Below are 27,634 nucleotides of genomic sequence, written 5' to 3'. Positions count from 1 at the left end.
ACCATCTACTCATCCATCCATCTTTCTCCTCAACCATCTGTCCATCTACTTACTTACCAGTCTCTCTCACATATACACCCCATCAATAAGAAATATATTTACTCAAACACAGACCCATATGCTTTGTAACTGATTGTTTCATATAGTTACACATTGTTAGATTTGGGGTTATCTAGTTGCAAGAGGTAGGTACCTTTGACAAATACGGACCGTTGCGTCTAGTCAGGGTAAGGGGGAACACTCCTAAAATAACCCCTGCTCGGCCCCTTGGTAGCTTTGCACGAGCAGATAGGCTTATCTCAGAGACAGTGTGTAAAGCATTTGTGAACACATACAGCAACCCAGTGACAACACTACAGATGGACAGCACACAGGTTGTAGTATAAAAATAAGTACTTTCATGTATACTTAATACAAGACCACAAACGACAAAAATCCATAATACTGTACTTAAAAAATGGTAGAATTAGCGTAGTTGTCCTAAGATGTAACATGCAGCACTTTGAGTTCAATGTACCTTAGGATGAGTAACGCTATACAATGAAAGTGTTGCAGGGAAGGTGATGCATTGGTTCCTTACACGCAAGAAGGGTGATGCGTCGGGTCCCTACTGATGCGTAGGTGATGCGTCGGTTCTTCTCTGCGAGGGGAGGTGATGCATCGGTTTCTTACTGCACTTCCGTGGCAATGGGGCCCGTAATGCCGTGATGCGATGAAGATCCGGTACAAATCGACAAAGATGGTGTCTTCTTCTTGATGCGACACGATGCGTGTACGCCCGACGGCTGTGCGGTGACTCAACAATTCTTCTGAGCCGCAACATGCCCTGCGACACGCTTCCTGGTGATGCTGCGGTGTCCGATGCGACGTTGATCCTCTTCTCCGGCGATGCGCTTCAGCGATGATGCAACAGCTGCAGTGGTGGCAACACGCTTCTCCGTTGATGCGGCGGCGTCTGATGCAACGTCGATCCTCTTCTCCGGCGATGTGACTACAGCGGCTGCGGCGGCGACACGCTTCCTCTTCGTGAGTCATGCTTCCAGCTCCTTGCGACATGCAGTTCCACAGAAATCCCAACACAACTTCAGGCACTTTCAAAGAACTCTTGGGGAGCTGGTGGGCGAAGTCTGTTGTCCCTGAGACTTCAGCAGGAGGCAAGCTCTTTCTCAAGCCCTTGGAGATCCTTCACAAGTTGATGAAAGTACACACAAAGTTCCTCTCTCCTTTCTTTGGCAGTTAGGCAACCACTGTAGGCCAATCCCCCAAGCAGTACTTCAGCTTAGGGATAGTCTCTCCTCAGTCTCTCTGGTTTCTCTCCTCAGCAAAGGTTTCTTCTTGTTTCCCAAAAGTGATCTAAAGTTCTGAGTGCTGGATCCCCCTTCTTATACACAGTTTCTCTTTGTTCTCTGAAGGCAGAGAGGCCTTTGCCTAGCCCAAACCAGTTCTGGTCAATCCTGGAGCACTCTGTTTACATGACTCCTTCTTTCCTTTCACAGTACAGGGCAGAGACATCAGGCGCACCACAGGAGGTGGAGCCAGCATTGTGGAGTGAAGGCACAGCCCTATTCAGCTCCCAGGTGCAACTCCTCCCACCCATCTGCATGTAGATCTCTCTATTCAGCCCTGTGCTGACTCACCCTGTCTCCTGGCTTTCGAGGCAATGATGGGCATTAAATGGGCCTGTATGTCTGCTTATCTAAATTTAGTGGGATGATAGAGAGCAACCTCTGAAAGACCGATGGAATAAGGGCCGTCAAAGGATTGTAAGCCTGTGGAGATGAGTAATCTTCACCATGGTTACTCCAAAGGTCACACAAAAATGGAATACTTCGAAGTACACCTACCCAAGGGAAAGGTGTATAGGATACAGTGAGAATCCACTGTAATTGCTTATTTTCTGGAGACCCCTCACCTACCAGGGTTGCCCCTAGGTGGCATGCTTCATCATTGCGGCTGATCCCAATCCTCTACGGATTGAGGTGTGCTGCGACTTAGGGAGGAGTCTCCAGGAACATGGTTTTTCCCTGCTAAGCAATTACAGTCACACTTTATCATATCCACCTTTTCCTTGGGAAGGTTTTCTTTGAAGTATTTGATTTTTGTGTGTCGCGTATGTAAACGAGGATAAACCTAGCCTCTACCATTACCTCTCCCTGTTTTTTGTATAGCTTGCACCAAAGGCCTGCCCGCAATCAAATCGGGTGGGTGGACAATCATGTTTGTGGTAAGTATACTCCATTTCAACAATACCACTAAAATATAACTTAGGCATTCAGACTTGATCAATGCTGAGATATTATTACCTGCTCCATCTTGAGAAGGAAGCAGTCGATGAAGTCCCTGGGGCAGTTGGGATCCAGCGTGTCCTGATGTGCTTTAACACGTTCTGAAATGAAATTTGTCACCTCAGTGATGTTCTTGTTTATTAAATGGAATGGTCCAGGAAGACATCGCATGAGACGAGGAAAGGCATTCAGCAGCTGGAAGAAGTAAAAAGGAAGCATCTCTTTACAAGTTATTTCTGGGATCAGGATCTAGTCAGACAGAATACTTAATTGTTGACCTGACACCATTTAATAATACCAGGGGTAGGGGGGATTTTCAGAAAGACCTATTGAAGTGTAAAAGATAATGGTTTAAAACACACTGTCAACATTTGCCAAAATTGGTCAAGAACATTTATTCCTTATTTGTATTTTTTTGGGGTGTTTCTTTTTCTTATTCAAGTTTCAGCCAAACACAATCTGTGATCTACAGAATGGCTCCCATCCAACATCACTAGACATAAAACAATGTGATCAATGCAGCTGATACAAATGCACCCTTGTTTGTTGTACAGTGATAAATTGTGAGTTTTGGCTAATATCACTTTGCCTGCTTGGAACTATTGTATTTAAAATTTGGATGGATGATGCGATCTTCTATAGAAATAAGTGGGTTTTAAGGTAATGCTTATAAGTTTAAAACAAAATGAATAAACAAAGTAAATTAATTACATTCTGAAAAAGAATTTAATGACTAAATCTTAAAATTGTTGACCAAATACTCCTAAATAACCAAATCATTCAGTAATGAGGAAAGTTAATCAAGCAAATAATTTTATAAACGCAAAATCCTCAATTACCAAAATAAATACAATGAATAGAATTTCTGAGCAATATTATTTATATACTGTTTGTAATAATAATTAACTATATTAGTGTTCTAAGTCTTATTATTCTCAGAATGCACATAGACATTTAAAAATGGTTTAGTTCGTCATCATAAACTTTATACTTTTTTATATTAAAAACCATACACATACATGTCATAAAAACTGCAACTTACTGTTTGTGATTAAAACAAAATGATATATACATCTACATCAAGTATCTACAATAGGGTTCTATATCAGAAACAATATACGCTAATAATGTACTGAACATACGTCTCTTAATATTCTCAGGGTCTATCCTGCTACCTTTGTCATTAAGAAGTGCAACATCGATCCCCAAGCTCTTTCAAATAAATAAGGTGTGAGAGATATAAGTGCAAACTTTAAAGTAGACCATATATGACTGCAATTGCAGCAGAAATGAATGTGTAGGAGTACATTGACTAAACCCATATTTCCTTAGCAGAGGTTTCGGTTTTAGGGGCGTCATAAAAACAACAGAAAAACATAAAGTGCAAGGTGCTTTGATAATTTGTCACATGGACAACTAGGTAATTCTCTTGCCCAGTTATTACACATGTGAAAGGTGACCATGCAATAAAATAGTTTAAGTTTAAATTTGGTGAGAATAAATCTGTGTTGAAAGTCCACAAGTCTTACCTAATATGGTGTTATGCCTTCTTTGTTGGGTTAAGTACAGATACAGGCCAACACTGTGTTTGTGTCTGCCAATAGTGAAACTCCCCTCCTCAGTTAGCAGAAGACACATATGCTTTAGCTCTGCCTTTCCCAACTAAGTTAAGGTTTACAGGTTGTCAAATTAGTATGGTCTATCCAGCTTAATGCAAAGTTTTGATGTTCTTGAACCAACAAATGGAGAGTGCCCTATCCACCACCAAGCAGTCGTGCAGTATTAGTCTGTCCAACAAAGCCTGCTTGTTTGTCCAAACCCTATGCTACTGCAGGAGTGAAAGAAGCCTACTAAGATCTTCAATGAAAAGCACGCCCAATTCTCTGTGACAAAGACAGGGCAAACAGCTGGTGGGAAATGAAAGCAATCCACGTAAACAGCAATTTTCAGATATCTGTAACATTGTTGTCTCAACAGATCTCCATATGCCTGTACCAAATAAGGTAATCGAGATATACTTGTCCTGGAAGATCATACACTTTTCCCATAAAGGCTTCAGTCGCAGCAAAGGTAAATAGGAATAATGAATCCTTCACAAATCGGTCATTGGTTTTAGCTCAACACTGTTAAAATTGTGTCAACAACAGTTGCACGAGGTGATACTGCAGGTCTTAAGAAAATATGTTTTTCAGGTAGACCTTGAGATCCAGATCACCTATAAACTTCACATAGCAATCGAATGGGGATTGCAGGGCTTTTGGAGAGTGGGCCATAAGCACCATATCATCCATGCAGCCCCTCCAGCAGAGGTCTGAACCACCTGTGATAGCCCTTAACCATACGGGCCAGATGATGGCCAATCTGAGGCATGTCTCTGCACTTCTTCAACAACACCATCTGTAAGTTATTTATGTACAGGGTGAAGAGGAGGGGTACAAGTACTTAGCTCTGCCTACCCACCTCCTATCAATCTGGAACTCATTAGAGCACTCCCCACCTATGCCATATCTAATTTTGCAGTGGAAATGGTATATATTTGCTTTATTAGATTTATAATTAACTTATCCACCCCACCTCATCTATAAAGCCCCATAACATGCTAAGAAAAACAAAATCAAAAACACTTGAGAGGTCCATGAAGGCTAGGTGAAGTGCACTCTTTTGTGACTGTATAATTGTTGATCAGTAGAAAGAAATTGAGACACTGATCCTCTGTGCCAATACCCCTCCGTAATGTATATTGGATATTGGCCACAATATGATGTTCTCAGCCCACATTTCCATTCTGGACAGCAATACCTTTTCAAAACCTTGACCTGGGAGTCCAAAAAACTATTGAATGATAGCAAATGGGGTCATTACGATTGCCATTTTTGTATTCAGGCATAATAGGCGACTCAGTACATGTGTCTAGCTTCCTCGTTTTACAGACATTGGTGAGGAGTAAGCATGAGCGCAAAATCCGCTCCGATCGCGGATTTTGCGGATTTTCGGTAAATCCGCGATCCGCGAACTCTCGCGAATTTACCGAGAATCCGCAATCCGCGATCGGAGCGGATTTTGCGGTCAAAAGTTCAAACCTAAATAATTTACGATGGCGCCGGCAAGCTGCCAGCGCCATCCTCAAATGGTTACTTAATTAGCTTCGACAGGAAGCTCTAACAGGTAAGATAAAGCAGGGGCTCGAGCGCCTGCTTTATTTTATCAGTTGGAGCTTCCTGTTGAAGCTAATTAAGTAACTTTTGCAGGATGGCGCTGGCAGCTTGCCGGCGCCATCGTAAATTAGTTACATGGTGTGTCTTTCTTCGTGAATAAATATGTGCCCTAGTTGAAGCTTAAATTCAGTGACTCATTCATCAGCCCAAAAATAATCACGTGGCTTTCACGTGCGCAATCCCCGTGCTGTTCCTGTGACCAGGGGCTTCTGTCTCTTAATCTGCTGCTCTGATCGGTCTCTGACCTTTTGTATTCACACAAGGGGCATGTGCGCTCGCATGGAAGCCCCGTCCGTTTGGCCCCGCCCACACACTCGAGGTGTGCACCCGCCCGTCTTCCCGCCATTTACCCACTATGATGGACATTTCACTCAAGGGACCCCTGCGCACTTCGGCGCGATTGCATAGTAACACACACTTGGTCGCTGGAACTAGTTGAAGCGCAAATGCAGTGACTCATTCATCAGCCCAAAAAAAATCGTGAGCGTTGGGAGGCTGGGCAGATGTGCCTTCTTCCCAAATATACCATCGGAAATCCGCTGTGATGCTGCCCAGAGGCATTTGCATCTTTGGCTTTCACGTGCGCAATCCCCGTGCTGTGACCAGGGGCGTCTGTCTCTTAATCTGCTGCTCTGATCGGTCTCTGACCTTTTGTATTCACACAAGGGGCATGTGCGCTCGCATGGAAGCCCCGTCCGTTTGGCCCCGCCCACACACTCGAGGAAGCCCCGCCCCCAAATCCGCCAATCCGCAGATTTTGCGGATCCACGATCCGTGAATCCGCAAATTCGTGAATCGTGGATCCGCAAAATCCGCCCATGCTTAGTGAGGAGTAGACCAGGAACTTACTTAGTGTTAGCTTTATAAAGGGGGTTTATCAATAAAACTATTTAGGATTGTCTCAGTCACTTCTAGCACAGAGAAGTCAAGGGGTAAAGTACTGTTAGATATGGAGGGTGAGTGAGTAGACACTCAGTACACTGAGCAACTACTCTGCGCACTATTCCTTTTCGCATAAATACTGCTAAAATGCAGAATCATTTCATGGCCTGAAATAACCAATTCCAGGGAAGGTGTTCACTGTTCACTGGTTTTTAAAAAAAGGGTGTTCTATAATTTGATAAAATGCTGTGCTGCCTTTATCCTTACTAGCGGTCACTAGGACATCCAAGGCATAATTTTTAATGGAATTCTTACTATTAATATTATGTAGATCCTTCTGCAATCAGCTATCTCTGCCCATGATCTAATCAGTTTGCTCAAGTCTAGTTTTAGGGCTGCATGTGCTTTTGAGCAATTATTTCCAAACTAACCGATTAACTTGGAAGACCGTCCTGAAATTGGCCATCTCAGTTTGTCCTTTAATTAGCTAGACATTTCTTCAAAGACCATCTTTACTTCTGAGTCACCCGTGTTTTCATCCAGACAGAGGCCTATATTGAGCTTACAAAAAGGGGGTGGTGATGGACGGAGCATCTGAACCAATCAAACACTCACACCCAGTCAAAAGATCTGGGTTTAATCCATCACCGTTCTTTAGCCCACTCTGCCACCCCAGTTCAGACATGGCTATATGCAAATCAGTCTGACCCTGTGCCTCATGGGAACAGTCCAGCCCGAACTGCCAAGCCATGTCTTCCCTGGACCGGAAACAAGCTTCCGAGGACCGGTTTCTGGCATTCCAGCCTTCTTCAGCCCGGCTTGCTTGAATCCAGTGGCAAAGTGAGCAAGGGACTCACGTCTGAGCATACCCTGCCACACTTATGGCGGCCAAAGCGGTACAAAAAGGGGGTGGTGATGGACGGAGCATCTGAACCAATCAAACACTCACACCCAGTCAAAAGATCTGGGTTTAATCCATCACCGTTCTTTAGCCCACTCTGCCACCCCAGTTCAGACATGGCTATATGCAAATCAGTCTGACCCTGTGCCTCATGGGAACAGTCCAGCCCGAACTGCCAAGCCATGTCTTCCCTGGACCGGAAACAAGCTTCCGAGGACTGGTTTCTGGCATTCCAGCCTTCTTCAGCCCGGCTTGCTTGAATCCAGTGGCAAAGTGAGCAAGGGACTCACGTCTGAGCATACCCTGCCACACCTTATGGCGGCCAAAGCGGTACAAAAAGGGGGTGGTGATGGACGGAGCATCTGAACCAATCAAACACTCACACCCAGTCAAAAGATCTGGGTTTAATCCATCACCGTTCTTTAGCCCACTCTGCCACCCCAGTTCAGACATGGCTATATGCAAATCAGTCTGATCCTGTGCCTCATGGGCTTAGTCACCACAACTAATCACATCAAGATCTCCTGGGGCTAACCACGTCGCAGCTAAGTCGAGGGCCATTAGATCACATAAACGTAATCTCAATGACTATATCAGGGCGTGTAGGTGGTTCCTCTAACAGAGTGTAATATATCTCAATGCTTTAGGGATAGTGATCGCTCAAGCAATTCATGTGGGTCCGGAAATTGTTAAAAATTGGCATCAGGGTTCCTGTTGGCAGGATATAGTTTTCTATCCTCCTCAGCTAATATAGATAGGGTTAAATTAAGCCTTTGTAGCATTTAAAGCAAAGTCGGATTTGACAAGGTGTTGGTTGAGCAGGTTCTCGTAATCATTATATATTAAGTGCCTCAATTCATTACCCTCTGTTTGCAAAACCCATAAGCCTCTCTGGCTGGTATGTTACATAAATATACATTTAAATCCCCACCCTAAAAACAAGTAGGATTAGTGGCCTCTCCTATATATAAAGGAATTTAAATATTTGTCCAACCAGTGTAAGACACGGAATTTCCCTGAATTAAAAACATTATAATAAAAATATACAAAAATGATACGAATGCCTCAGATTATCTGGTAGAAAGGGTTTCCAGACAAATACTTAAAAATTCTCCCTTGAACTAGGGTGGAGCTATGGATGGAGAGACTTGCTTTAGCTCTGCCGGAAGTGGTGCATACAGTGGACATCAAGTACCCATTAATATGCAAACAGTTGCCTCCAATTAAGTTTTTCCAATCGTCATTCGTCAGTTTATTCTTGAGACCAGCCACGTTTGAATAAAAAATTGCAGCTTATCCAAAAAGCTCTCAGCTTGATGCCAATTGAGTTCGAGCATGAAACTAACTGGGTCGATGCTCCTGGTGATATTGTCTAATATGTAACCCACATACCATCAAGCACAATCCTACAGGTATGTGGTCCTCAGTTGTGTCACAGACACAAATATTGTCAAATGAATGACCCTGTAGTGTAGCTCCTATCTTCCCAATAGGCTCTGCGCATTGGAATAATACCTACAGCAGTAAAGGCCTAGGCCAGACGTTAACTAGGTCTACTACTGTCGATACTAGACTTAAAGTTTTGGGTTTGCCAGCTTAGCTCAGAGTTCGCTAGAAACTTTCTCGAATGTTCAAGGAGGAATTAACTTCCCTGATTAGACAAGAAGGGATTTAGTTTCTGACAACCATAGAACATGACAACTTTGCTCTCCCCTAATCAAGAGTCAATCTCCAGAGTCGTGTGAGCACAAGGCAATTATTTTACTCAGTCAGTACGTGCATTCTTAGTCTCATCAGAATGTAGAGAAAAGGAAGAGACGGGCGTGTTCAATAAAAGGTGTTATTTATTGATCAGTCTCTTTTCTCGTACAAGAGAAATGGATCGATATTATTGCAATACTTATAGTTAAGTAAAGTGCATACATTAAAAGCAATAGTATAAAATAATACTGTAAAAACATTGATATGGTTTCTGAGCCATATGATGTTTCAAATGATTAAAATATATTTACATACACATATACATTTGACTAAACTTACTCAACTGGTGTTTCTAAATACGCCTACCCCGTGTACCTGACCTAAGTCTAATGCGTGGGCGGGAATAGAAAGTTACAGTTTAAGTTAAGTTTGTTTTTGCCAAGTGAATAACTAAAGAATTCTCTGTGAGGGGTTATTCAGTTCTGTACCTGGAATTTAGGATGAATGAGGAATGGTATCTCTTTCTCTGCTCTCGATATTCCAGGCTGCCTGCGAGGGCTACCCGGAAGCGCCGGTGCTGGGTCTCTCGGCTTGAGATAGCAGCGCGTCTCTCAGCGCGTCAGGAAGGCGGGGCTGCGCCAGCGGGGTCTGCTTCTGCTCTCGGCTTCGGCAAGTATGGCTGCTCCGTCTTGTCACCACGCGTGTGTTTGCATAGGGCAAGATCGGTAATATTTATACCTTAAAGGTGCCGAGATTGACGTAAGGATGGACATAGATACGTCAATAAAGATGTCATACGACTTGCTCGTTAGCACATTCTTTACTAAAGTTCTCTGTGAAATCAAAACAATGGCCGCAGGGTTTTTCCCAGGTTGTCATAGGTTTGATTTGTTATGAGAACGTCGTATGCCTTATCAGGGGCTGGAGGAATGTCGCTTGTCTAATTAGATCTCAAGCGTTATGACCTAATCAGATAACACGTTCCTGTGCCGTAGTGTGACTGCGTCAGATAACGGTATCTGCATCATGGGGGCTTGTCTTGCCTCATGGGCTGACTGTTAGTTAACTTGATAGTTAGTTTAACCAGAATAGGGTCAGGAATAGGGGGATCAATTCAGAACCTATAGGAATACATGACACCCACTCCACGCTAACTATGGTCATATTTACTAATCTATGCATAGTATAACATAGTACAACATACTATAGAGAATAGTGTATACCTTACCACCCCAAAATACATAAAAGCATTTTGAAATTTTGAAATACACTGAAAAATTGCAGTCATATATATTGTATGCACTTAAGCTATGAATTAAATGCAAAAGTAAGCACGCATTTGTATGCATTATTGCTAATTTGGTATTTGAGAAATACACATGAAATGGCTCTTAATATGGCTATACAGAAAGAAAGTTCGAGACCATTTCATCACATAATAAAACATTTGTGAACATACCAGCGGGCAGCTAAAGTCTATAAAGTATCTAAAAAATAGAAATCTTAGTTCTCTAGGAATAGTTTCTTACTTTAAGCAGAAGATCAGTGTCCCGGAAAAAAAATGGGAAAATATTTTAGGGGGTTGCTGAAAAATTGCTGTCCGTGAACTGGATTGTAATTGTTCATCTGACTTTATTTATAAAGTTGAAGGCCGAATTCAGGGAACGCCGTGTGCGAGTTTACTCAAAAGTCTCTATTTCTGTTCTGGAGAGAACATCATATCATTAAGGCTTTCGAAAAAACTGTCAACAGCTTCATGGGAAAGTTCCACTAAGTCGGAAATAGGTGTAACCATGCATTCATGCGCATGATTGTCTCCATTGACATTCTGATTTGCATTGCTGACAGAAGGTCGTACCTGTTCGATGCTGCTTTCATCTTGAACTTCACTACTCTTCAATCGTAGTGGTGAAGATTCCAGGAATGCCGTCATCAGGATTGGCAGCCTTTGAGGGCAGCACAAAGCGTGAACCTTGGTAGGAACCAACAGTGTATCTGCATCCACCGGCGCATCTGATTGTAGCGTCAGACAGGTGTCTAACACGCATTCTTCTCCGCATAGCAGACACCTTAGTACAGGTAAAACACACCTTTGCCACAGTGGTCGAAATGATAGAAACCAAGTCATGTTCAGGTCTCTAAGCCGGGAGAGTTCCAGGATTTTTGATATCCGGTCCCGGTATCCAATGGCTAGGATTGTATCTTCCATTGTCGCGAGAGTTTGATCTGTGACATGGGTTGCCATAACGAAAAATAAGGACTAGGAATAGGATTCCTGCAATTAGTCCCAGGATCAAGGGAAGTCCGCCAAAAATCGAATGGACGAAATCTGTAAAAATACCCAGTATGGCTTTGAATGGTGTTAATGCCATCGAAAATACTGTCTTAAATACCCCTGAGATCCCATTGGTATCAGAAATATTTAAGATTTCGCTCAGGATTTCCGCGAAATGTACGGGGGAATTAGTTGATAATAATGTATGTATCTCTGCAGTCGTCCTTGCGACTTGTAGATCATACGTTTCTTATGATGACGTGAGCCTTGTAGGCGTCTGTAGAAGCACTGTTTTCATTCTGCTTAAAGTATCTATTCGAATAGAAGTAATTTTCAAATTGGGCCATGCCCTTGCCTCCCTGTCTGGAAAGGAGCTGGGGAACAAAGAACGTCCACAGCACTTGACCTTCGCCGTCGTAGTGACTAGATAAGGAGTCCCGGGCATAAGACTACAACATCTGCGGTCTACAATAAGAATGTAACTCCCATTATAGAGTCTTTGAAAGAATGGTTCTATTTCAGTTGCAGGTGCGCCTTGCTGGTGACATGAAAGGTTGTATGAATTCCCTTCACAGGCTCCGTGCAAACTAATACCGTTACACAGAAGCGTGCCGCTTAGTGACATAGCACAATTGTTGCCACTAAGAAACACTTTCTGTCCTTTATTACTGACACATGCATGTGAATAGGGCAGGTTCCAAGTTGTTTTAAGGTACCCTTTACCCAATTTCTCGTACATGCCAGCCTGTATATATTTTTGGCAGTATTGAAACCTGAAGGTTGAGATAGGAATATTTATGATTCCGTGGATTATCCATTCACTGACAGGTCGTTCTGACATTGTCATTGGTAATCTTTCTAGTTTTTCAATGCTCAAGATTGTATAATCAGCACCCTTTTGCGCCATACCGATTTGTCTATCAGTAAGGTTAAAGATTTGGAATAGTGACGTTGTGTTGATTAAACGCCAAGGCACATAGCCTGAACGCAGAATTTGTAACGTCTAGCCAAGCTGTACAATAGAACGCAATTGTGACTGTCCATGTTGTAATAACAGTAAGTCTTGCGATAATATATCGATTGCTGAAGACACAATGCTGTCCAATGAAAAAATTCTGGAGGACAGAGTCATTAACCCATTGTCCACTACAGAAAGTGATTTTTCCAAATTGATACGGTCAATTTCCCGTATTCTTTCTGCTGTTTCAATTTGAGTAACCTTCCAGGCCTCATTGTATGCTGCATATACAGAGGCTGCTATGAAACGCTTTTGACGCTGTTTGCGTGGTCCCAGAATGAAATCACGCAAGTCAGCACCATCAGTAAGTAAAGTTAGGTGTTGCTTAATTTCAGGCAGTGTGGAAGTTTGAAGCCATTGAAGGCATAATTTGCCCACACTGTAGGTTGTTATTATCCCTGGGTGATGTCTTTGGGGATATCTTAGGTCTGGCCTGGTCATTTTGAACCCCTGTGTTTTATTCAGGAATCTGTCTTGACAGTTATTTGTATCTGTGGGCCAGATCAACCATTGTTTCCAATCAGGATGTGTTCTGTTTTGGTTTAATATATGGTTTACGTCTATCTCTTCATCTGTATCAGAGCTATTGCTAAACATTGTTGGCTTTGGAATAGACGGTTTATTTAAATCTTTGATTTTGGCTAAGCCAAGACAGGTGGTTTGTTGAACAGTGTCATTTAAAAATATCATTTGTTCTGGGATCATGCAGGCTCTAAACAAAGCTTCTATACCCTGTACTTGCCATTCTTTTGTACCCCAAACACTTTTCAAATCAACATTTTTGTCCCAATAATCAAATCCAAAAGTATTCATTTGTTCAAAGAATGAGTCTGAATAAATCAATTTTGTGTTGGTTATCATGGTTTTCATCCCTGTCTTGTTTGCCAATTTAAAATAAAATGTTTCAGCATTACTTGTGTTAAAACCTGAAAAATATGAATATTTGTCATATATGGTTCTAGAGCTCCCTTTTGGAGGTGTAGCACAATGTTCCCATTGATTATAATTTAAAACATTTCTAGGTTGTGCAGATTTATGTAAAAAATGGTTACCATAATGGTTATAGCAATACATACTATCATAATTTGTAGAACCTTGCAAATAATCATGTTTTGTAAATTTAGCAGACATTACTAAATCAGACATCATGTTATTAATGCTTTCGAAGTCCCAATCATCAGCAAATGAGTTTGGTTTTGCAAAGTCACTCAAGGAGATCTTGATTTGGTGTGGATATTTCAGGATCTCGACCGGACCATAAATTTCATAGTCAGTGTTGTCCCAGGCTACCCCACCAGGTATCGGATTGGCTGTGAAGTTGGCTGAAGAAAGTTCTGGAGAAAGTTCTCTTTTCTCGACGTGTGAAGATGTGTGTGGTTTGAGGATCAAGTTGATGTTCTGACTTGCTGTGTCCATTTTAGCATATTTTCCCTCAATGAAGCGTCCCAAAGTAAATACCATGATGAGCCAAAGTATGAGGATAAATGCACCAAAACCCACCCAAAATTCAATCCATGGAGAAATCAGATATGTTTCTTTCAGTTGTTTCAAAAGTTCCTTAGCTTTGTCTTTAAAGGATTTTGATGATGGCTGTGTCTTTGATTCACTGAAGCCGTCAGAGGAATCATCGAAGTTGATGAAGTAACCGGATGCAGTTCTGTCAATTGTTCCAATTGGTTCAGGATTTTTGTTTCTTGCATTTTCACTTGGTACTTCAGTATAGATTGGTGTGTCTCTGCTAAATGTCTTTATTTGGGTTTTCAGAGGTCTGAGTTCTATTGCATTGTTGCATAGTCCTTGCTGTTCTTCTGTAGGCGTTTCGAATGTGATGAGCCTTTTTGATAGGACCTCTGTACTGGTAGCAAACCTTGGTGTTCTGCTACTTATTGGGAGTCCACTTGGCCTACTGTTTGTTATCGGCCACATGTTGTGGTTTTACCAGGTCGATGGATACAACTCGGTTCTCCTTTTTTCCAGCAAGTGGCGGTAGTACAACTGATCTTGTCCCGTTGACAGACAAGACAGGAACTGCTTTTCTGTAAGAAGGCCCAAATTCCTTCTTTACCGCGATCTTCTCCCTGACTAGATCCCCGACTTTTGGAATCCAGACAGGTCTTGCTGGGACAGGTGGTGATTCTTCAGTGGTTGTCGGCTGTTGTTTCAACTGTATGTTGCTCAGGTCTTTTCTTGTTTTGTTTAAGTCCTGCAAAATAGCCAAACGGTCTTTGACATCAAAGCTTTTTTCTTTAACCACTGAAGTCTGACTGTCGAGGTCAGAGATAATCATTCTAGTTCCAAATAATAATTCGTACGGACTGAATCCCTTCAGAGAATTTCTTGGCAAGTTATTTAGACTACGTTGGACACTTATTAGATGTTTGACCCACCCAGCTCCCGAACCTAATATCCTTTCCATTATAGATTGCTTTCTGCCTTGGTTTTTTCTTTACACCATCCCGTACCCTCAGGAAGGAAGTGAGAAGATTCCCGCTGGACTGTGCTCATTTGGCCATGTTTCCCCCCAGGCTGGTGTGCCTGAGTGAAAACAATGGTCAAACGTAACATGCTCTTAGCGTATATGCCATTTAGACTCGCAAATCTTGTATAATAGTCCGGACGTCAGCCGAGTGCTGGTGATCTACATTATAAGTGGAACTAGCCTGTATATGTTAATCGCAAGCCCTGCTTTTTACTGCTGATTTTATCTGCCGTAATACGACGAGGTATTAAACTGTTTCTCTCCCCACTGCGATCTCTGTTGCAGTTTGGGCAGTTTTTTACAAACATGGTGTAGTGCAGGCTCATGCCTGGCCACCAGTACCGTGATTGTAATTCTTCCAGAGAATCTTTTAATTTAAGGTGTCTGAGACCCTCGCCCATGTGTGCGTCTGCGATTAACAAGTTTCTCCTGTCCATGTTTGGAATCACTCTATCCCCCACTCCAGGGATTCGAGCAAAAGGGACGGAGTTTGCATCGAATTATGTATGTATAATTGAGTGGATAGTTGATCGGTAGTGCTGAGCAGTCGCCTTTTGATGACGTTTTCACCGCCAGCAATGTTTCACCGTCAATGTATTTTAATGTACGCTTTTTTCAAACTACGGGAGCCGAGTTAGTGGCTGCCGCTGCGGCTGTTTCAGCCAATGAATTCCCTACAACGTGAACGCCATCACGCTGATGACTCAGTGAGTGTGTCACGTGAGTCTTTGGTAGTTCTTTTTGTAAAAGAGCTATTTGTTCCCAGAGCAGTTTCTGCTTTATTGGTGCATCTGTGTCATCTTTGTAACCGTTTTGAATCCATGTCTGCAAATCCTTGTTGTATGATTTGACGCAGTAATACGAATCTGACACTATAAGTGTCGGGAATTCGCGATCCGCATTATCTAGCGCCATTTTCAATGCTATTATTTCAGTTTGTTTTTCTGAATTAGTTTCTACTGAGTGTGATTTTGTTAATAGAGGTCTTAGCTTACCTCCGCGCCACACTTCTTTTGTAATCTCACATGTGGGGTTGTATGCTTGTTCTCCCCAAACGGAGGGTTGAGCATGTCCGTCTGTATAGATTACACAGGCGTAATGTCGTAGAGGCAGAATGTCGATTGGCAGAGGATATGTTCTTTTATATTCTAGATTTTCCATGTCTTCTAGTTCTGGATCAAAGAAGTAGTATACTTTGTCCGTTGTGATTGAATTTACCCATTGTAACCATTCTGGATCCAATGTTGTTGATGGTAAATTACACGGTGTTGTTAATGCCTCAAAGGCTGATTCAGCTGTTCTGACTGTGATATGTCTACCGTCAGCTATGTCTTTTTCTTTAGCTATTGTCGTTTGAACTGCATGAACAATTTTTTCTTTGTTGCTGAATCTCTGTTCAGCTTTTGTGTACAAGTGTGATTTGAATGCAATTGGTACCTTTTCTCCCTCATTAGAGGTTAGGTATGTGAATCCGCATCTCCCTGGGATTACTCGAATCACAAGATTGCGTGTGTTATCACGTGTTTCTAATTTTGTTTTAATTAGCATGTCTGTTTGTAAGGATCTCAAAATTTCTGTGTGTGTTTGAGTCCAACTGGATCTTTTAAAGTCTGGTTTAATTAGATCATAAAGGGGTTTGACCCTTTCTGCGTAATTTGCAATGTAAGTTCTTCCGAAATTTAGGAAACCTAGAATCGACTGTAAGTTTTTTAGTGTTCTAGGAGCTTGGATTACGGCACATTTCTCTAATAAATTGTCTGCCAGGCTTTTGCCTTCACTTGATAACTCATATCCTAAGAATAGGACCGTCAGATGGGCAATTCTGGATTTTTTAAAGTTGAATTTGTAACCCTCTGCAGCGAACCCAAGTATTATGGTGTTCACTCTTTTCAAGTGAGTCTCCAAGTCATCATCTGTTAAGTAAATGTCATCGACATAAGATAATGCTTCATCATCATATAGTTGTAGTAATTCTGTTACTCTCGCTGAGAATACCCCCGGGCTGTTCTTGTACCCCTGGGCTAACCGACAGAATTGTTTTTGAGTGCCATTTACTGAGAATGCAGTTAAATATCTGCTCTCTGGTGCTATGTTTTGACAAAAGAATCCATTGGAGATGTCCAAGGTTGTTTTGTATTTTTTGCGCACTATGTTATTCATTAGTGCAGCACTGTGTGAGTTTTGCACTGCAGAAGTTTTTGCAACATGTGTTAAGGTGTCGGTAATCCAAAACTAGACGATATGAATTGTCTGGTTTGGAGACCGGAAACAAAGGATTGTTCATTTGTGAGGTGCAAGTTTCAATCACCCCCTGGTATTCTAGCTGATCTAGTATTTCATTTACCTGTTTTTTAGCTTCTTGCTTAATTGGGTACTGCCTTTGTGCAGTTGGTTGTGATTTTAACTGGATTTTGTGAGGAGGAGAATCCTCATCCCATCCTACATGATTTTTATATAAAGCAGGTGCTAAGGCCACTGCCCACTTTCTAGCAAGTGTATATTTTTTATGAATCGGGATATGATTCGAGAAGGCAGGCATAATTACTTCTTCGCCATGAGGGCACTCCCTGACAAACTCTGGTGGCCAGTCTTTTTCAGCTAGGAGGATGTCATAGCCCTTGGAGAGGTTATCCCAAAATAGTCCCCTTATTTTCCTAGTCTTATCTCCCTCTATACGTAATGTTATCTCGTATATCTTGTGGGGTTTGCTAACTCTGGTGTCTGCAGTTTCCACTTGAAGATATTCATTCGTGTCCACTGTCTCCAGATGATTCATAAGGACTTTGCGAGCTATGCTCACCTCTGCTGCGCTGTCTAGCATTGTCTGAGCCCACTCTCCGTTTTTCAGTTGTGTCCTCAGTATTCTCGGCATTGTTAACTACCTTGATACTGGCTACCTTCTTTTTTGGAAATTGTAATTTCTTTTTTAGTTGAGCAGGTTCCTTGTCTTTGGACTTGGCGTGCTCTTCTCTTTGTTCTGATCGTCCTCTTCTTTCCGATTTCTGCGAGGAATTCTGAAAAGATTGAGAGGGACGTGTATCAATGTCTTGATATCTATCAGGTTTTTTAATATTATCCCTATTTCTAAGGTTATATCTATTCCCAGAGGGGTCACTCTGCGGTGACCTCTGTCTTCGGTTTGGAGATTTCTCTCTTCGCCTAGGAGACCTTCCTCGGGACTGGAATTTCTTTTCTTTAGGATTGGATTGTTTGTTTCCATCCCAGTTCTTTTTTGGTGAATTATTATTAAAAAATATTTTTTCTGGACTTTCAGTCAGTTGCGGTTTTACTGGTATTCCACCTAGACTATCTCTACCTAGTTCCTCATAGGATTTTTCTATGATTCTGGCAATTTCAGCTGGTTGGTCTGCTATATCTGTCTCTTTTAACCTCTGGCGGATCGCCACGTTTGCTGCTTCACCTTTTATGTTGGCTAATAATATAGCCAAGACCTGCTTGAAGTCTTTTAGTAATTTCATACCAAGAGTTAAAGCAGGTTCTGGACCGTATTCATCTTGAATTTGTTTTAGCACATCTGGTATTACCGAAATGGATGGAACACCGTGCGTTTTTGTGTAGATGGAAGCAAAGACTGTACCCCAAGTGTCACAGTCCTCAATGTGTGGTGCGATTCCCATTGGGAGACATATAGTCAGAATCCTGTGTTTTTCTAATGGGGTGGTGTCAGGAAACACCGCCTCTATTTGGGTAATTTTCTGTGCCAACCAGAATGGTATTTGTTCCCGTTTAGCTGGAACTTTACCTAGGCAGGATTGGATGTTCTGTGGTGTAATTTTATTTGTGTTCCCCTGGTGAGGGGTCAACTGTGGAAGTTTAATCGCTGGCTGAATTGTTGAAGTCCGCATTACATACTGAACTAATTGTCTATGAATTTTTAGTAATTGTTTTAGCTGTATTAACAGCTTTGCTGCAGGCATTCTTTCGATGTCTGGGTGTGGTGTGTATCCGGCTAAGACCGGCCACGTTGCTCCTGGTCTTCCTAAAGGACCGAGCCTTGTGATGTGATTATTGTGTTTTAGGGCGCCATCAAATAAGAGCAAATGCTCTTGGAATTTGAGTGGTACTTCCACTTCCTCGAAAGGAGTGTACTCATTAGGAGGTTCCTCTACTTTGTAATAGTGGAAGTACTTTGTTACAGCATTTGCTGCTGGAAAATGTATCCATGTATAATATACCTCTGTCTGCCGATATTCGTGTGCCTCGATTACGAATATGACTGTGCCACCTCTAGGTGTCAGTCCATTTTCTATAAGTTTTAAGGTTATAGATCTCCTTTTAATGACCGGAATGAGTGTTATATTCGGGTCGGCTGCTTGCATGGTAGCATCAGCATCTGCGAGTTCAGTTGCTAATCTAACTGCCTCTCTTTCATCATCACTTTCAGTCATTTTACTGACCGGATGGTATTATAGCTGTTTGCAGATCAGGTTTCTTATGGAAACAGAGATTAGATGCACAATATTTTGGAACAGTGTATCCTTCAACGTTGACTATACCAAAAACCATACATAGGAGTTCCCTCCTGCGAGGTTTTGGAGGATATAACCTTTCACCCACTCCAGACGTCTTTGGAGTATAATGGGAAAAGGGGTCTGAGTGAGAAAGCACGACTGAGTTACTCTAAATGTCTTACGTTAGTTTTATCGCCCTTTCCAAACACGTTGGGCGCCATGTAGTGTAGCTCCTATCTTCCCAATAGGCTCTGCGCATTGGAATAATACCTACAGCAGTAAAGGCCTAGGCCAGACGTTAACTAGGTCTACTACTGTCGATACTAGACTTAAGTTTTGGGTTTGCCAGCTTAGCTCAGAGTTCGCTAGAAACTTTCTCGAATGTTCAAGGAGGAATTAACTTCCCTGTTTAGACAAGAAGGGATTTAGTTTCTGACAACCATAGAACATGACAACTTTGCTCTCCCCTAATCAAGAGTCAATCTCCAGAGTCGTGTGAGCACAAGGCAATTATTTTACTCAGTCAGTACGTGCATTCTTAGTCTCATCAGAATGTAGAGAAAAGGAAGAGACGGGCGTGTTCAATAAAAGGTGTTATTTATTGATCAGTCTCTTTTCTCGTACAAGAGAAATGGATCGATATTATTGCAATACTTATAGTTAAGTAAAGTGCATACATTAAAAGCAATAGTATAAAATAATACTGTAAAAACATTGATATGGTTTCTGAGCCATATGATGTTTCAAATGATTAAAATATATTTACATACACATATACATTTGACTAAACGTACTCAACTGGTGTTTCTAAATACGCCTACCCCGTGTACCTGACCTAAGTCTAATGCGTGGGCGGGAATAGAAAGTTACAGTTTAAGTTAAGTTTGTTTTTGCCAAGTGAATAACTAAAGAATTCTCTGTGAGGGGTTATTCAGTTCTGTACCTGGAATTTAGGATGAATGAGGAATGGTATCTCTTTCTCTGCTCTCGATATTCCAGGCTGCCTGCAAGGGCTACCCGGAAGCGCCGGTGCTGGGTCTCTCGGCTTGAGATAGCAGCGCGTCTCTCAGCGCGTCAGGAAGGCGGGGCTGCGCCAGCGGGGTCTGCTTCTGCTCTCGGCTTCGGCAAGTATGGCTGCTCCGTCTTGTCACCACGCGTGTGTTTGCATAGGGCAAGATCGGTAATATTTATACCTTAAAGGTGCCGAGATTGACGTAAGGATGGACATAGATACGTCAATAAAGATGTCATACGACTTGCTCGTTAGCACATTCTTTACTAAAGTTCTCTGTGAAATCAAAACAATGGCCGCAGGGTTTTTCCCAGGTTGTCATAGGTTTGATTTGTTATGAGAACGTCGTATGCCTTATCAGGGGCTGGAGGAATGTCGCTTGTCTAATTAGATCTCAAGCGTTATGACCTAATCAGATAACACGTTCCTGTGCCGTAGTGTGACTGCGTCAGATAACGGTATCTGCATCATGGGGGCTTGTCTTGCCTCATGGGCTGACTGTTAGTTAACTTGATAGTTAGTTTAACCAGAATAGGGTCAGGAATAGGGGGATCAATTCAGAACCTATAGGAATACATGACAACCCTAAATCTGTACATTATTCTCATTGCATACTATTGGTCAAATTAACACGTAGTCATTAGTATAGACTCGCCATTTATCTTTTCCCCCACCATAGTCCTTATTAACTTGTTAACTAAATCATGGTGGACATTTATTATCCACACTGAAACAGGTAAATGAATTGTCTATGTGGCAATCATAGACCACCTGGTAGTGGGCATATGGGGTACTCTTAGTTGGGATCTATTACTCAGGTTTATAGAAAAAGCCCAGGGCAAACACTCTAATCAAAGAAGGCAGAGGGATAACATCTCTTTGACACTTTAAAACCATCTCATCCAGTTTAGGAGGTATGAAGTTCATAACAACACAATCCCCTGTGCAGCATTTTTCACCTGCCCCCACCCAGTTTACTCATCACACTGCTACTGTTAAATATTTTTTTGTGTGTCCATGCAATTTACCTATCCAAGAAACAATAATTTTCTTAAGTTCTGACCAGCTTCTCTTTGTAAGCGATTGAGACCAGGGAGCACGGGTCAGGCCCTGGATATAGGGAATAGCCCCAAGGAGAATGTCCCGGTTGCTTTGGCGAGCACCATATCACCTTATCGGGTCATGGTCAAAGAGAGGTGCATGTGATCTAACAACCATTCTCGGTCAGTATGCAAATCACCCTGTACTCGTAATGAGTGTACAAAGTCCTGTGCAGTTACACTGAAGATGATGTCCTTTTCTGCTCTTTACTGTGCAGGTGGCACCTTTTCGGTCACGCCCCATAGTGGTCTCCAGGGGGAAATAGTGGGTAGTGGCTGCACTTTCTTGATATAATCCTGGCAAGACACCAGCACTGAGTTGACTGACCTGACCCTAGGGCATAGATTATCCTGTTGGTCTTTCATAGTGGTTTCAAAAGTCAAAACAGGGTAAGCATGTAATCTATAATTGCCTCTTGGAGGTAGTTAAGGTCAGCTCTCTGGATTTCATGACCTATATAAAGCCCTTCCTGGGAGCATGAGGAGCGTTTGAAATAGGTAGGGGGCAAATAGGTGGCTTAATTGCCATTGCCACTTTCTTCTATCTCTTAAGTGACGGGGACTGTCCAACTACGACTAAAGCTGCCGACAGTGTTAGGGGTTTATGGTTCGTACAAGAATCCTCCTTTCATTTTGGTACATTTTCCCTTGTCCAGAATTATGCTTTTTCCTGTGCTAGATAGTAGTTCCGGTTGGGAGCTGGCAGCTAGTGAGGCCTCAAGTCTAGCCTCAATGATGCAAATCTCTATGTGTAATGCCCCCCATAAAGATGCAAAGATAATTGTCATGGGTGTTGGTTTGGACACATGCTTTACCCAGAGAAGGTGTTATAAGTTTGCTTTTACCCATTTGAGATGCACACCAAGGGACCTAAAGAGGTGGCCCAGCCCACCTCCTCCCAGCCAGGGCCACACAAGGACATGTCTTGCGCAATGGAAAGTAAGAGCACTCATTGTAGCGCGAAGACACATTTGCCCCACTTCCTCCTCCACCTGAAAAGCAAGCAATAAGGATTCTGACCTTGATAGTACTGAAGTGGTGTCAGTTACTCCCAATATTCTAGTGAAGTGTTTAGTTAACATAAATAACTTGCTGAATACATACATTGGCATCTAAAGAGCATACAGCTCAGTTGCAAACAAGTACAGGCAGCTAGAAAAATGTGTAACAACATCCCTGAGTGATGTGTGGTCTATGCAGAAGCTACTACAGTGTAATAATCTTCTTAGTTGAGCTGATACCACATCAATACCCTCCTCATAGGTTAAATTATCCACCCCATGGAGTGTGAAAGATGGAAGAAGGGATTATGTCCTCTGCCTCACAGACAAATACATTTAAACATGTTGGCTGTTGGTACCTTTTGCACAAGGCTCCTTTGTGGCCTAAATCATTGTATGCCCTCTTGGAGCTAGGTAAAACTGTGTCCTGCCCTGAGCAGAAGTGTTGGGCAATTGTGTTCAAGTAATCAAAAGATTTGCTCGAGCTCTTGCAGCATTTAGTCAAAGTCACAAGGTGCAACAGCTATTGTGGGTAGAACCATCCAATAAAAGGCAGCCATGCCTCCCCAACCACCAGGCAATGTTGTTTTTGTTCCAGAGCTGTTGCACTCAATGAATGGCATGTTGCAGTGACTTCACCTTTGATAAGTCTTCAACTGGAAGTCAGCAATTGAAAAAAACACTGTACAAGGGTCAGGGCTACTGTTAGACCTGAAAGACTGAGTGGTCTTCCTCCTACTTTTAGCCTACCTCCACCACTTTTCAGGCCTTGATTTTGCTGATATCAGGGCTCTGAGCACGCTATCACTGTTAAGCAGTGCTTAATTGCCTCTGCTCTCTCCCCTAAACATGGTAATATTGGATCAACTCCAATTGGCATATTTGATTTACTTATAAGTCCCTAACAGAGTGGTACTACGTGTGCCAGAGTCTGTAAATTAAATGCTGCTAGTGGGCTTGCAGCACTGATTATGCCAGCCACTTATGTAGCCCTCTAACCATGTCTCAGACCTGTCATTACAGAGCCTGTGTGTGCAGTTTACGATGCCATGTCGAGCTGGCAAAATACACATTTATGAAGGCCCAAACCTTCCCTAATTAAACATAAACATACAAGTAATACCTCTAAGGTAGACCCTGAACAAACCCAGACAGCAGGGTGCAATGCATTGTTTTTAAAAAGGCAGTTCATGTACTTTTAATTTTTATATGCCATTGTATTGAAACACTTGTTTCTCACTAGAAGAACGCCTATATATCCCATAGAATAACATTAGGATTACTTTATTACATTCTATGAGTGATTTACGAAATCAGGAAATATAACGGATTCAAGTTTGGTGTCTTAGGAATCACAATTTAAAATCCAAACTTATGGTTAAGTCGGATTTTAAATTGCAATTCTGAAAAATGCCACTTATGTGAAGTTGTATTTAAGAAACAAAGTCAACCGTACTCACACAGAACCAGGACATTCGGCATATACAGGAGGGAAATAAAAAAATGGTTGATGATAATTAAGCACAATCGCTAATAATGCTAGTAAAGGATGAAGAAAGAGAGACGCTCATAATAGAATGCAATAAGGAAACCAAATTCTTTTAGCACAGAATCCTGTCTTTTTGTTGAAAACACAAATAAAAAGTGCTCAGTGTACTAAGTGAAAGCAGACCCATAACACTTTTTGATTGACAAAAATATGAGATACAACATGTTTTTTTAATACAACGAAATTCCCATAATCAATTAAACACTAATAATTAAATAGTTTTGTTATTAATTCACAAAAATTGGATATGGTTCCTTCTTAAGACAATGAAATTTCGCCCCCCACTGTGACTAGGAGGTATTCATCAGGACCTGACGAGGGACACCCGAAACACAATAATGAAAAGCAAATGAGGAGAGGTATAGAAAAGACCTGAGAAAAGTAAGGAGTAGAAAAATCTCTCCAACCTGAAAAATCTCAACATTCTGCAGACTTAGTGGTTCGGGTGCACATAAAACCTTTGATAAAAGGGGAAATGTACTCATATGGGGCCCAGCAGGGTGTTTAGGGAAAAAAGTCACATCATTAGATTCTATAAAATGATCACTTGGAATGAGATTCGTTCATTAATGTTGTGATTTACCCCAGTGAGGGGAAGTGGGGGGATACATCTTGCAGAAAGTAGAAGGGTGTCCGGGTAGAACACGCTAGTTATCGAGAACAAGCGCTCAATGCCTCCAGCTGCTGCTGTAAATGTTAAAAGGGATGATGTGAGCCTTATGCTATAAGGAAGTTGAGAGTGGCTCAAAACATGCACATTCGGCGTGTATCACTCACTCAAACAAGGTCGTATCGTCGGTTGCTTTGTGCGTCTTAGACACAGATTCGGAAAGTGTCAAAATTCATTGCACGTCACAGGATTAAGGGCCAGATGTAGGTGGCCCAATACCGGTCGGTAACGGCCGAAATTACCGAATTTCGGTCGTTTCCGACCGGTATTGGGCATTTGGGATGTAGGTGGCCTAAATTGCAAATTCGGTAATTTACCAAATCAGTAAATTACCGAATTTGCAATGTAGGGAGCACTCAAATGAGTGCTTTTCCCATTTTAGGATTCGTTATTTACCACCAACTATAAGGTGGTGGTAAATAAGGAATACCTTTGAAAATGCAAATCTATGCATTTTCAACTGTGCCATATGGCGACATACATGTGTGCCACATTTGCACACAAGCACGATTCAGGGGTGCAACCCTTGAATGTTTCCCCCATTTTACCGAATCGGTATTTACCGATTCGGTAATTGCCAGGCCCATAGGAATGACTGTGACTGTGCCTGGTAATCAGGATTACCGTCGGGGCCTGCCTCCAATGGCAAATGCTGTGTGTACCCGGCCCATCTTCCACAAGCTAGTTACTTACACCGTGGAACGAGGTGCAGAGTAAAGACCGTCTGATTGAAGTATCCCGACAGTACTATAGGAGACTAGCACGAGCAATCGGGCGTCTCTGAAATTATGACTAGAACAATTACCTGAATAAGGAAATGGGAAGTAAGGTGTGCATTACAAGGAATGAAAGGTCTTCAGTAGCTCTAAATAGGGGTGAGATAAACGGACATGTAGAAAAATCAAGGAGATCGATGATAATGACAGAATAAGGAAGAAAATGGATAAACAAATACAGCTACTTCAAAGATGTGTAACTACACAGATTAAAAAGACAAGAAAGCAATAAATGCAGTATGGTCAAGGTATATGCATCATGACAATTATATACATCATTATGAAAGATCTTACAATAATAGTTCCATTTGACAACTCAAGCCACTTCTATTTCAGCTTGTGAGACTCATCACAAAGATTCGCCATTTTTCTGGGGTGTTCAGTCCATATGATTAGTCAATCCAAATCTATTTTGGTTAGTATGAGTTGTCACAAAATTATGCCACTCCTCTGAGGTATTGAGTCCTTGGTAAATAGAATTGCACCGTTCAATCCACTTGCATTCCATCATTTGTAGAATGTGTGTAATGTCACCTCCTCTTTCTGGCATCACTGCCATGTCTATTAGCTGCCATTTCACATTATCAGCATTATGTGTTTTGCCAATGAAATAGGTCGCCAATGGTGCATTAAGTACAGCGCACCATATTCTGCTTTGTGTTGGAAAATCCTGGCTTTTATAGGCCGTGAGGTTTGGTCGATGCAGGGCAAACTACAAGGGCATCAGAAACAGTATATTACATCATGTGAATTGCAAATTGATAAAAAATTCAGTTTATGTTCAACATTGTTATGACCTTTTAATGGTGGAAGGTCCCATGCTGTTTCTAAAGTTCTGGAATTGGAGGGTGCGTTATGTAGATGAGTGAACCAAATGGTCTTTGATACTTCTGTCATGCTTGAAAGCAAACATCGAAACTTGTAGTGAGGGATGTATGCTTATTAAGTAAGCATTTTATTACTTTAGCCATTTGGTGTCTGCTGCCTGTCTCTGATCACATGTCTGGGTGGCTGACAGCTGGGTGTTGTGTATTCACTCTAGACATTCACATACAATGGGAGCTTAGGTGTGACATGATGGGCCATCCTGGCAGGATGGGAGGGAGGGGATGGACCGAGCCACACCTACACCTGAATAGGTTGTGCCCTATCCCCACATAAATGGCTGCATACCCACATGTAGTGAGTCTGGAGCCAGGGTAGGAAGGGCAGAACCTCTGTGCAGTTCAAAGATATGTATGTTAATACTTTCCCACTTCAAAGGCACCAGAGGGTAAAAGTACTGGACCTCAGGCACCACCAAGACAGTACACTTTTGGACCTGCAGATTCTCTGCCAGCAAGAAGGACTGCTGTGCTGCTGAAGGACTGCTGCTTTGGTTAACCTCTGCTTTGCTGTGCTCACCTGCTGCCTTATGCCTGGGTGAGAAGAACTGGACCTGTATTGCTTGATTGCTTGAGCCCAGAATCCACACTGACTCTAAGGGCTAGTTGGCTGGCCTCCTGAACTGTATTCTGTAGGGACATAATAGACTTCCCAACCCCTGCACCTGGACTTTACCACCTGTGAGTCCACCTTGCCTAGCATCATGAGCGGCGCCTCCTCGAGCAGAAACGATGCATCTTCTCGGCTGAGCACTGCATCCCTGAGCATAACTGATGCATTGCTTCTGTTACATGGATTGGACCTGCTGAGAAAGTCCCGCTTCGCTGCAGCCTCCTGCATCTGGGACTGACGCATCGCCTTAAAAACTGCCACTGCGCAACTCTTAACCCAGCAGGACAGTCTCAGCGATACCCCTGAAATCCCACATAGCTACTTCAGTGCTCATCAGAACTGACGCATTGTCCCTGCTGCGCCTGTCATCCTTGACACTGGACTTCACATTGCAAGCCCCGTTGACTGTATCCTTGACGTTGATGCATAAGGACCTTGCCCAGCAGCCTTGTTGCATCTCAGAATCAGCGCATCGTGTCTGCTGCCCTGCCCATTTTCGACGCAAATTCACGCAACCCTCTGCAACCAGGAGTTAAGGTACTTTGCTAATCTGGCCTAACTGGGTCTCTGTAGATGCCCTGCCCACCATCGTGGTCAGATGGAATTTATGATTATTTTCACGGCCTGGCACAACCAGATATCCCCACTAGCCCTTTTTGCTTCTTGCCACCATTTTAAATTAAAATATTGACATTCATTATCTCCAGTTCTACTTATTGGATTTTCGGCATTGTGGTCTTATTTTATTTATTAAACTAAGCTCTATTTTCTAATCTGGTGTGGAATCTTTTTGTGTGTTGT

The 27,634-nt window shown here is 42.3% G+C and overlaps 1 protein-coding gene across 1 annotated transcript in view; it reads right to left on the bottom strand.

The window, feature by feature from the left end:
- LOC144781956 (cytochrome P450 2G1-like) overlaps nucleotides 1–27,634 on the bottom strand; it is a 288,870-nt gene that overhangs the window by 95,857 nt on the left and 165,379 nt on the right. The window contains exon 5 of the mRNA XM_078661046.1: nucleotides 2,304–2,480. Within this exon, the coding sequence (XP_078517172.1) occupies nucleotides 2,304–2,480 (177 nt within the window). The remainder of the gene's footprint in view (nucleotides 1–2,303; nucleotides 2,481–27,634) is intronic.

This window comes from Lissotriton helveticus, chromosome 9 (genome assembly GCF_964261635.1).
Source record: "Lissotriton helveticus chromosome 9, aLisHel1.1, whole genome shotgun sequence".
NCBI classification, from domain to species: Eukaryota; Metazoa; Chordata; class Amphibia; order Caudata; family Salamandridae; genus Lissotriton; species Lissotriton helveticus.
This window is presented reverse-complemented; position numbering and strand designations above follow the sequence as displayed.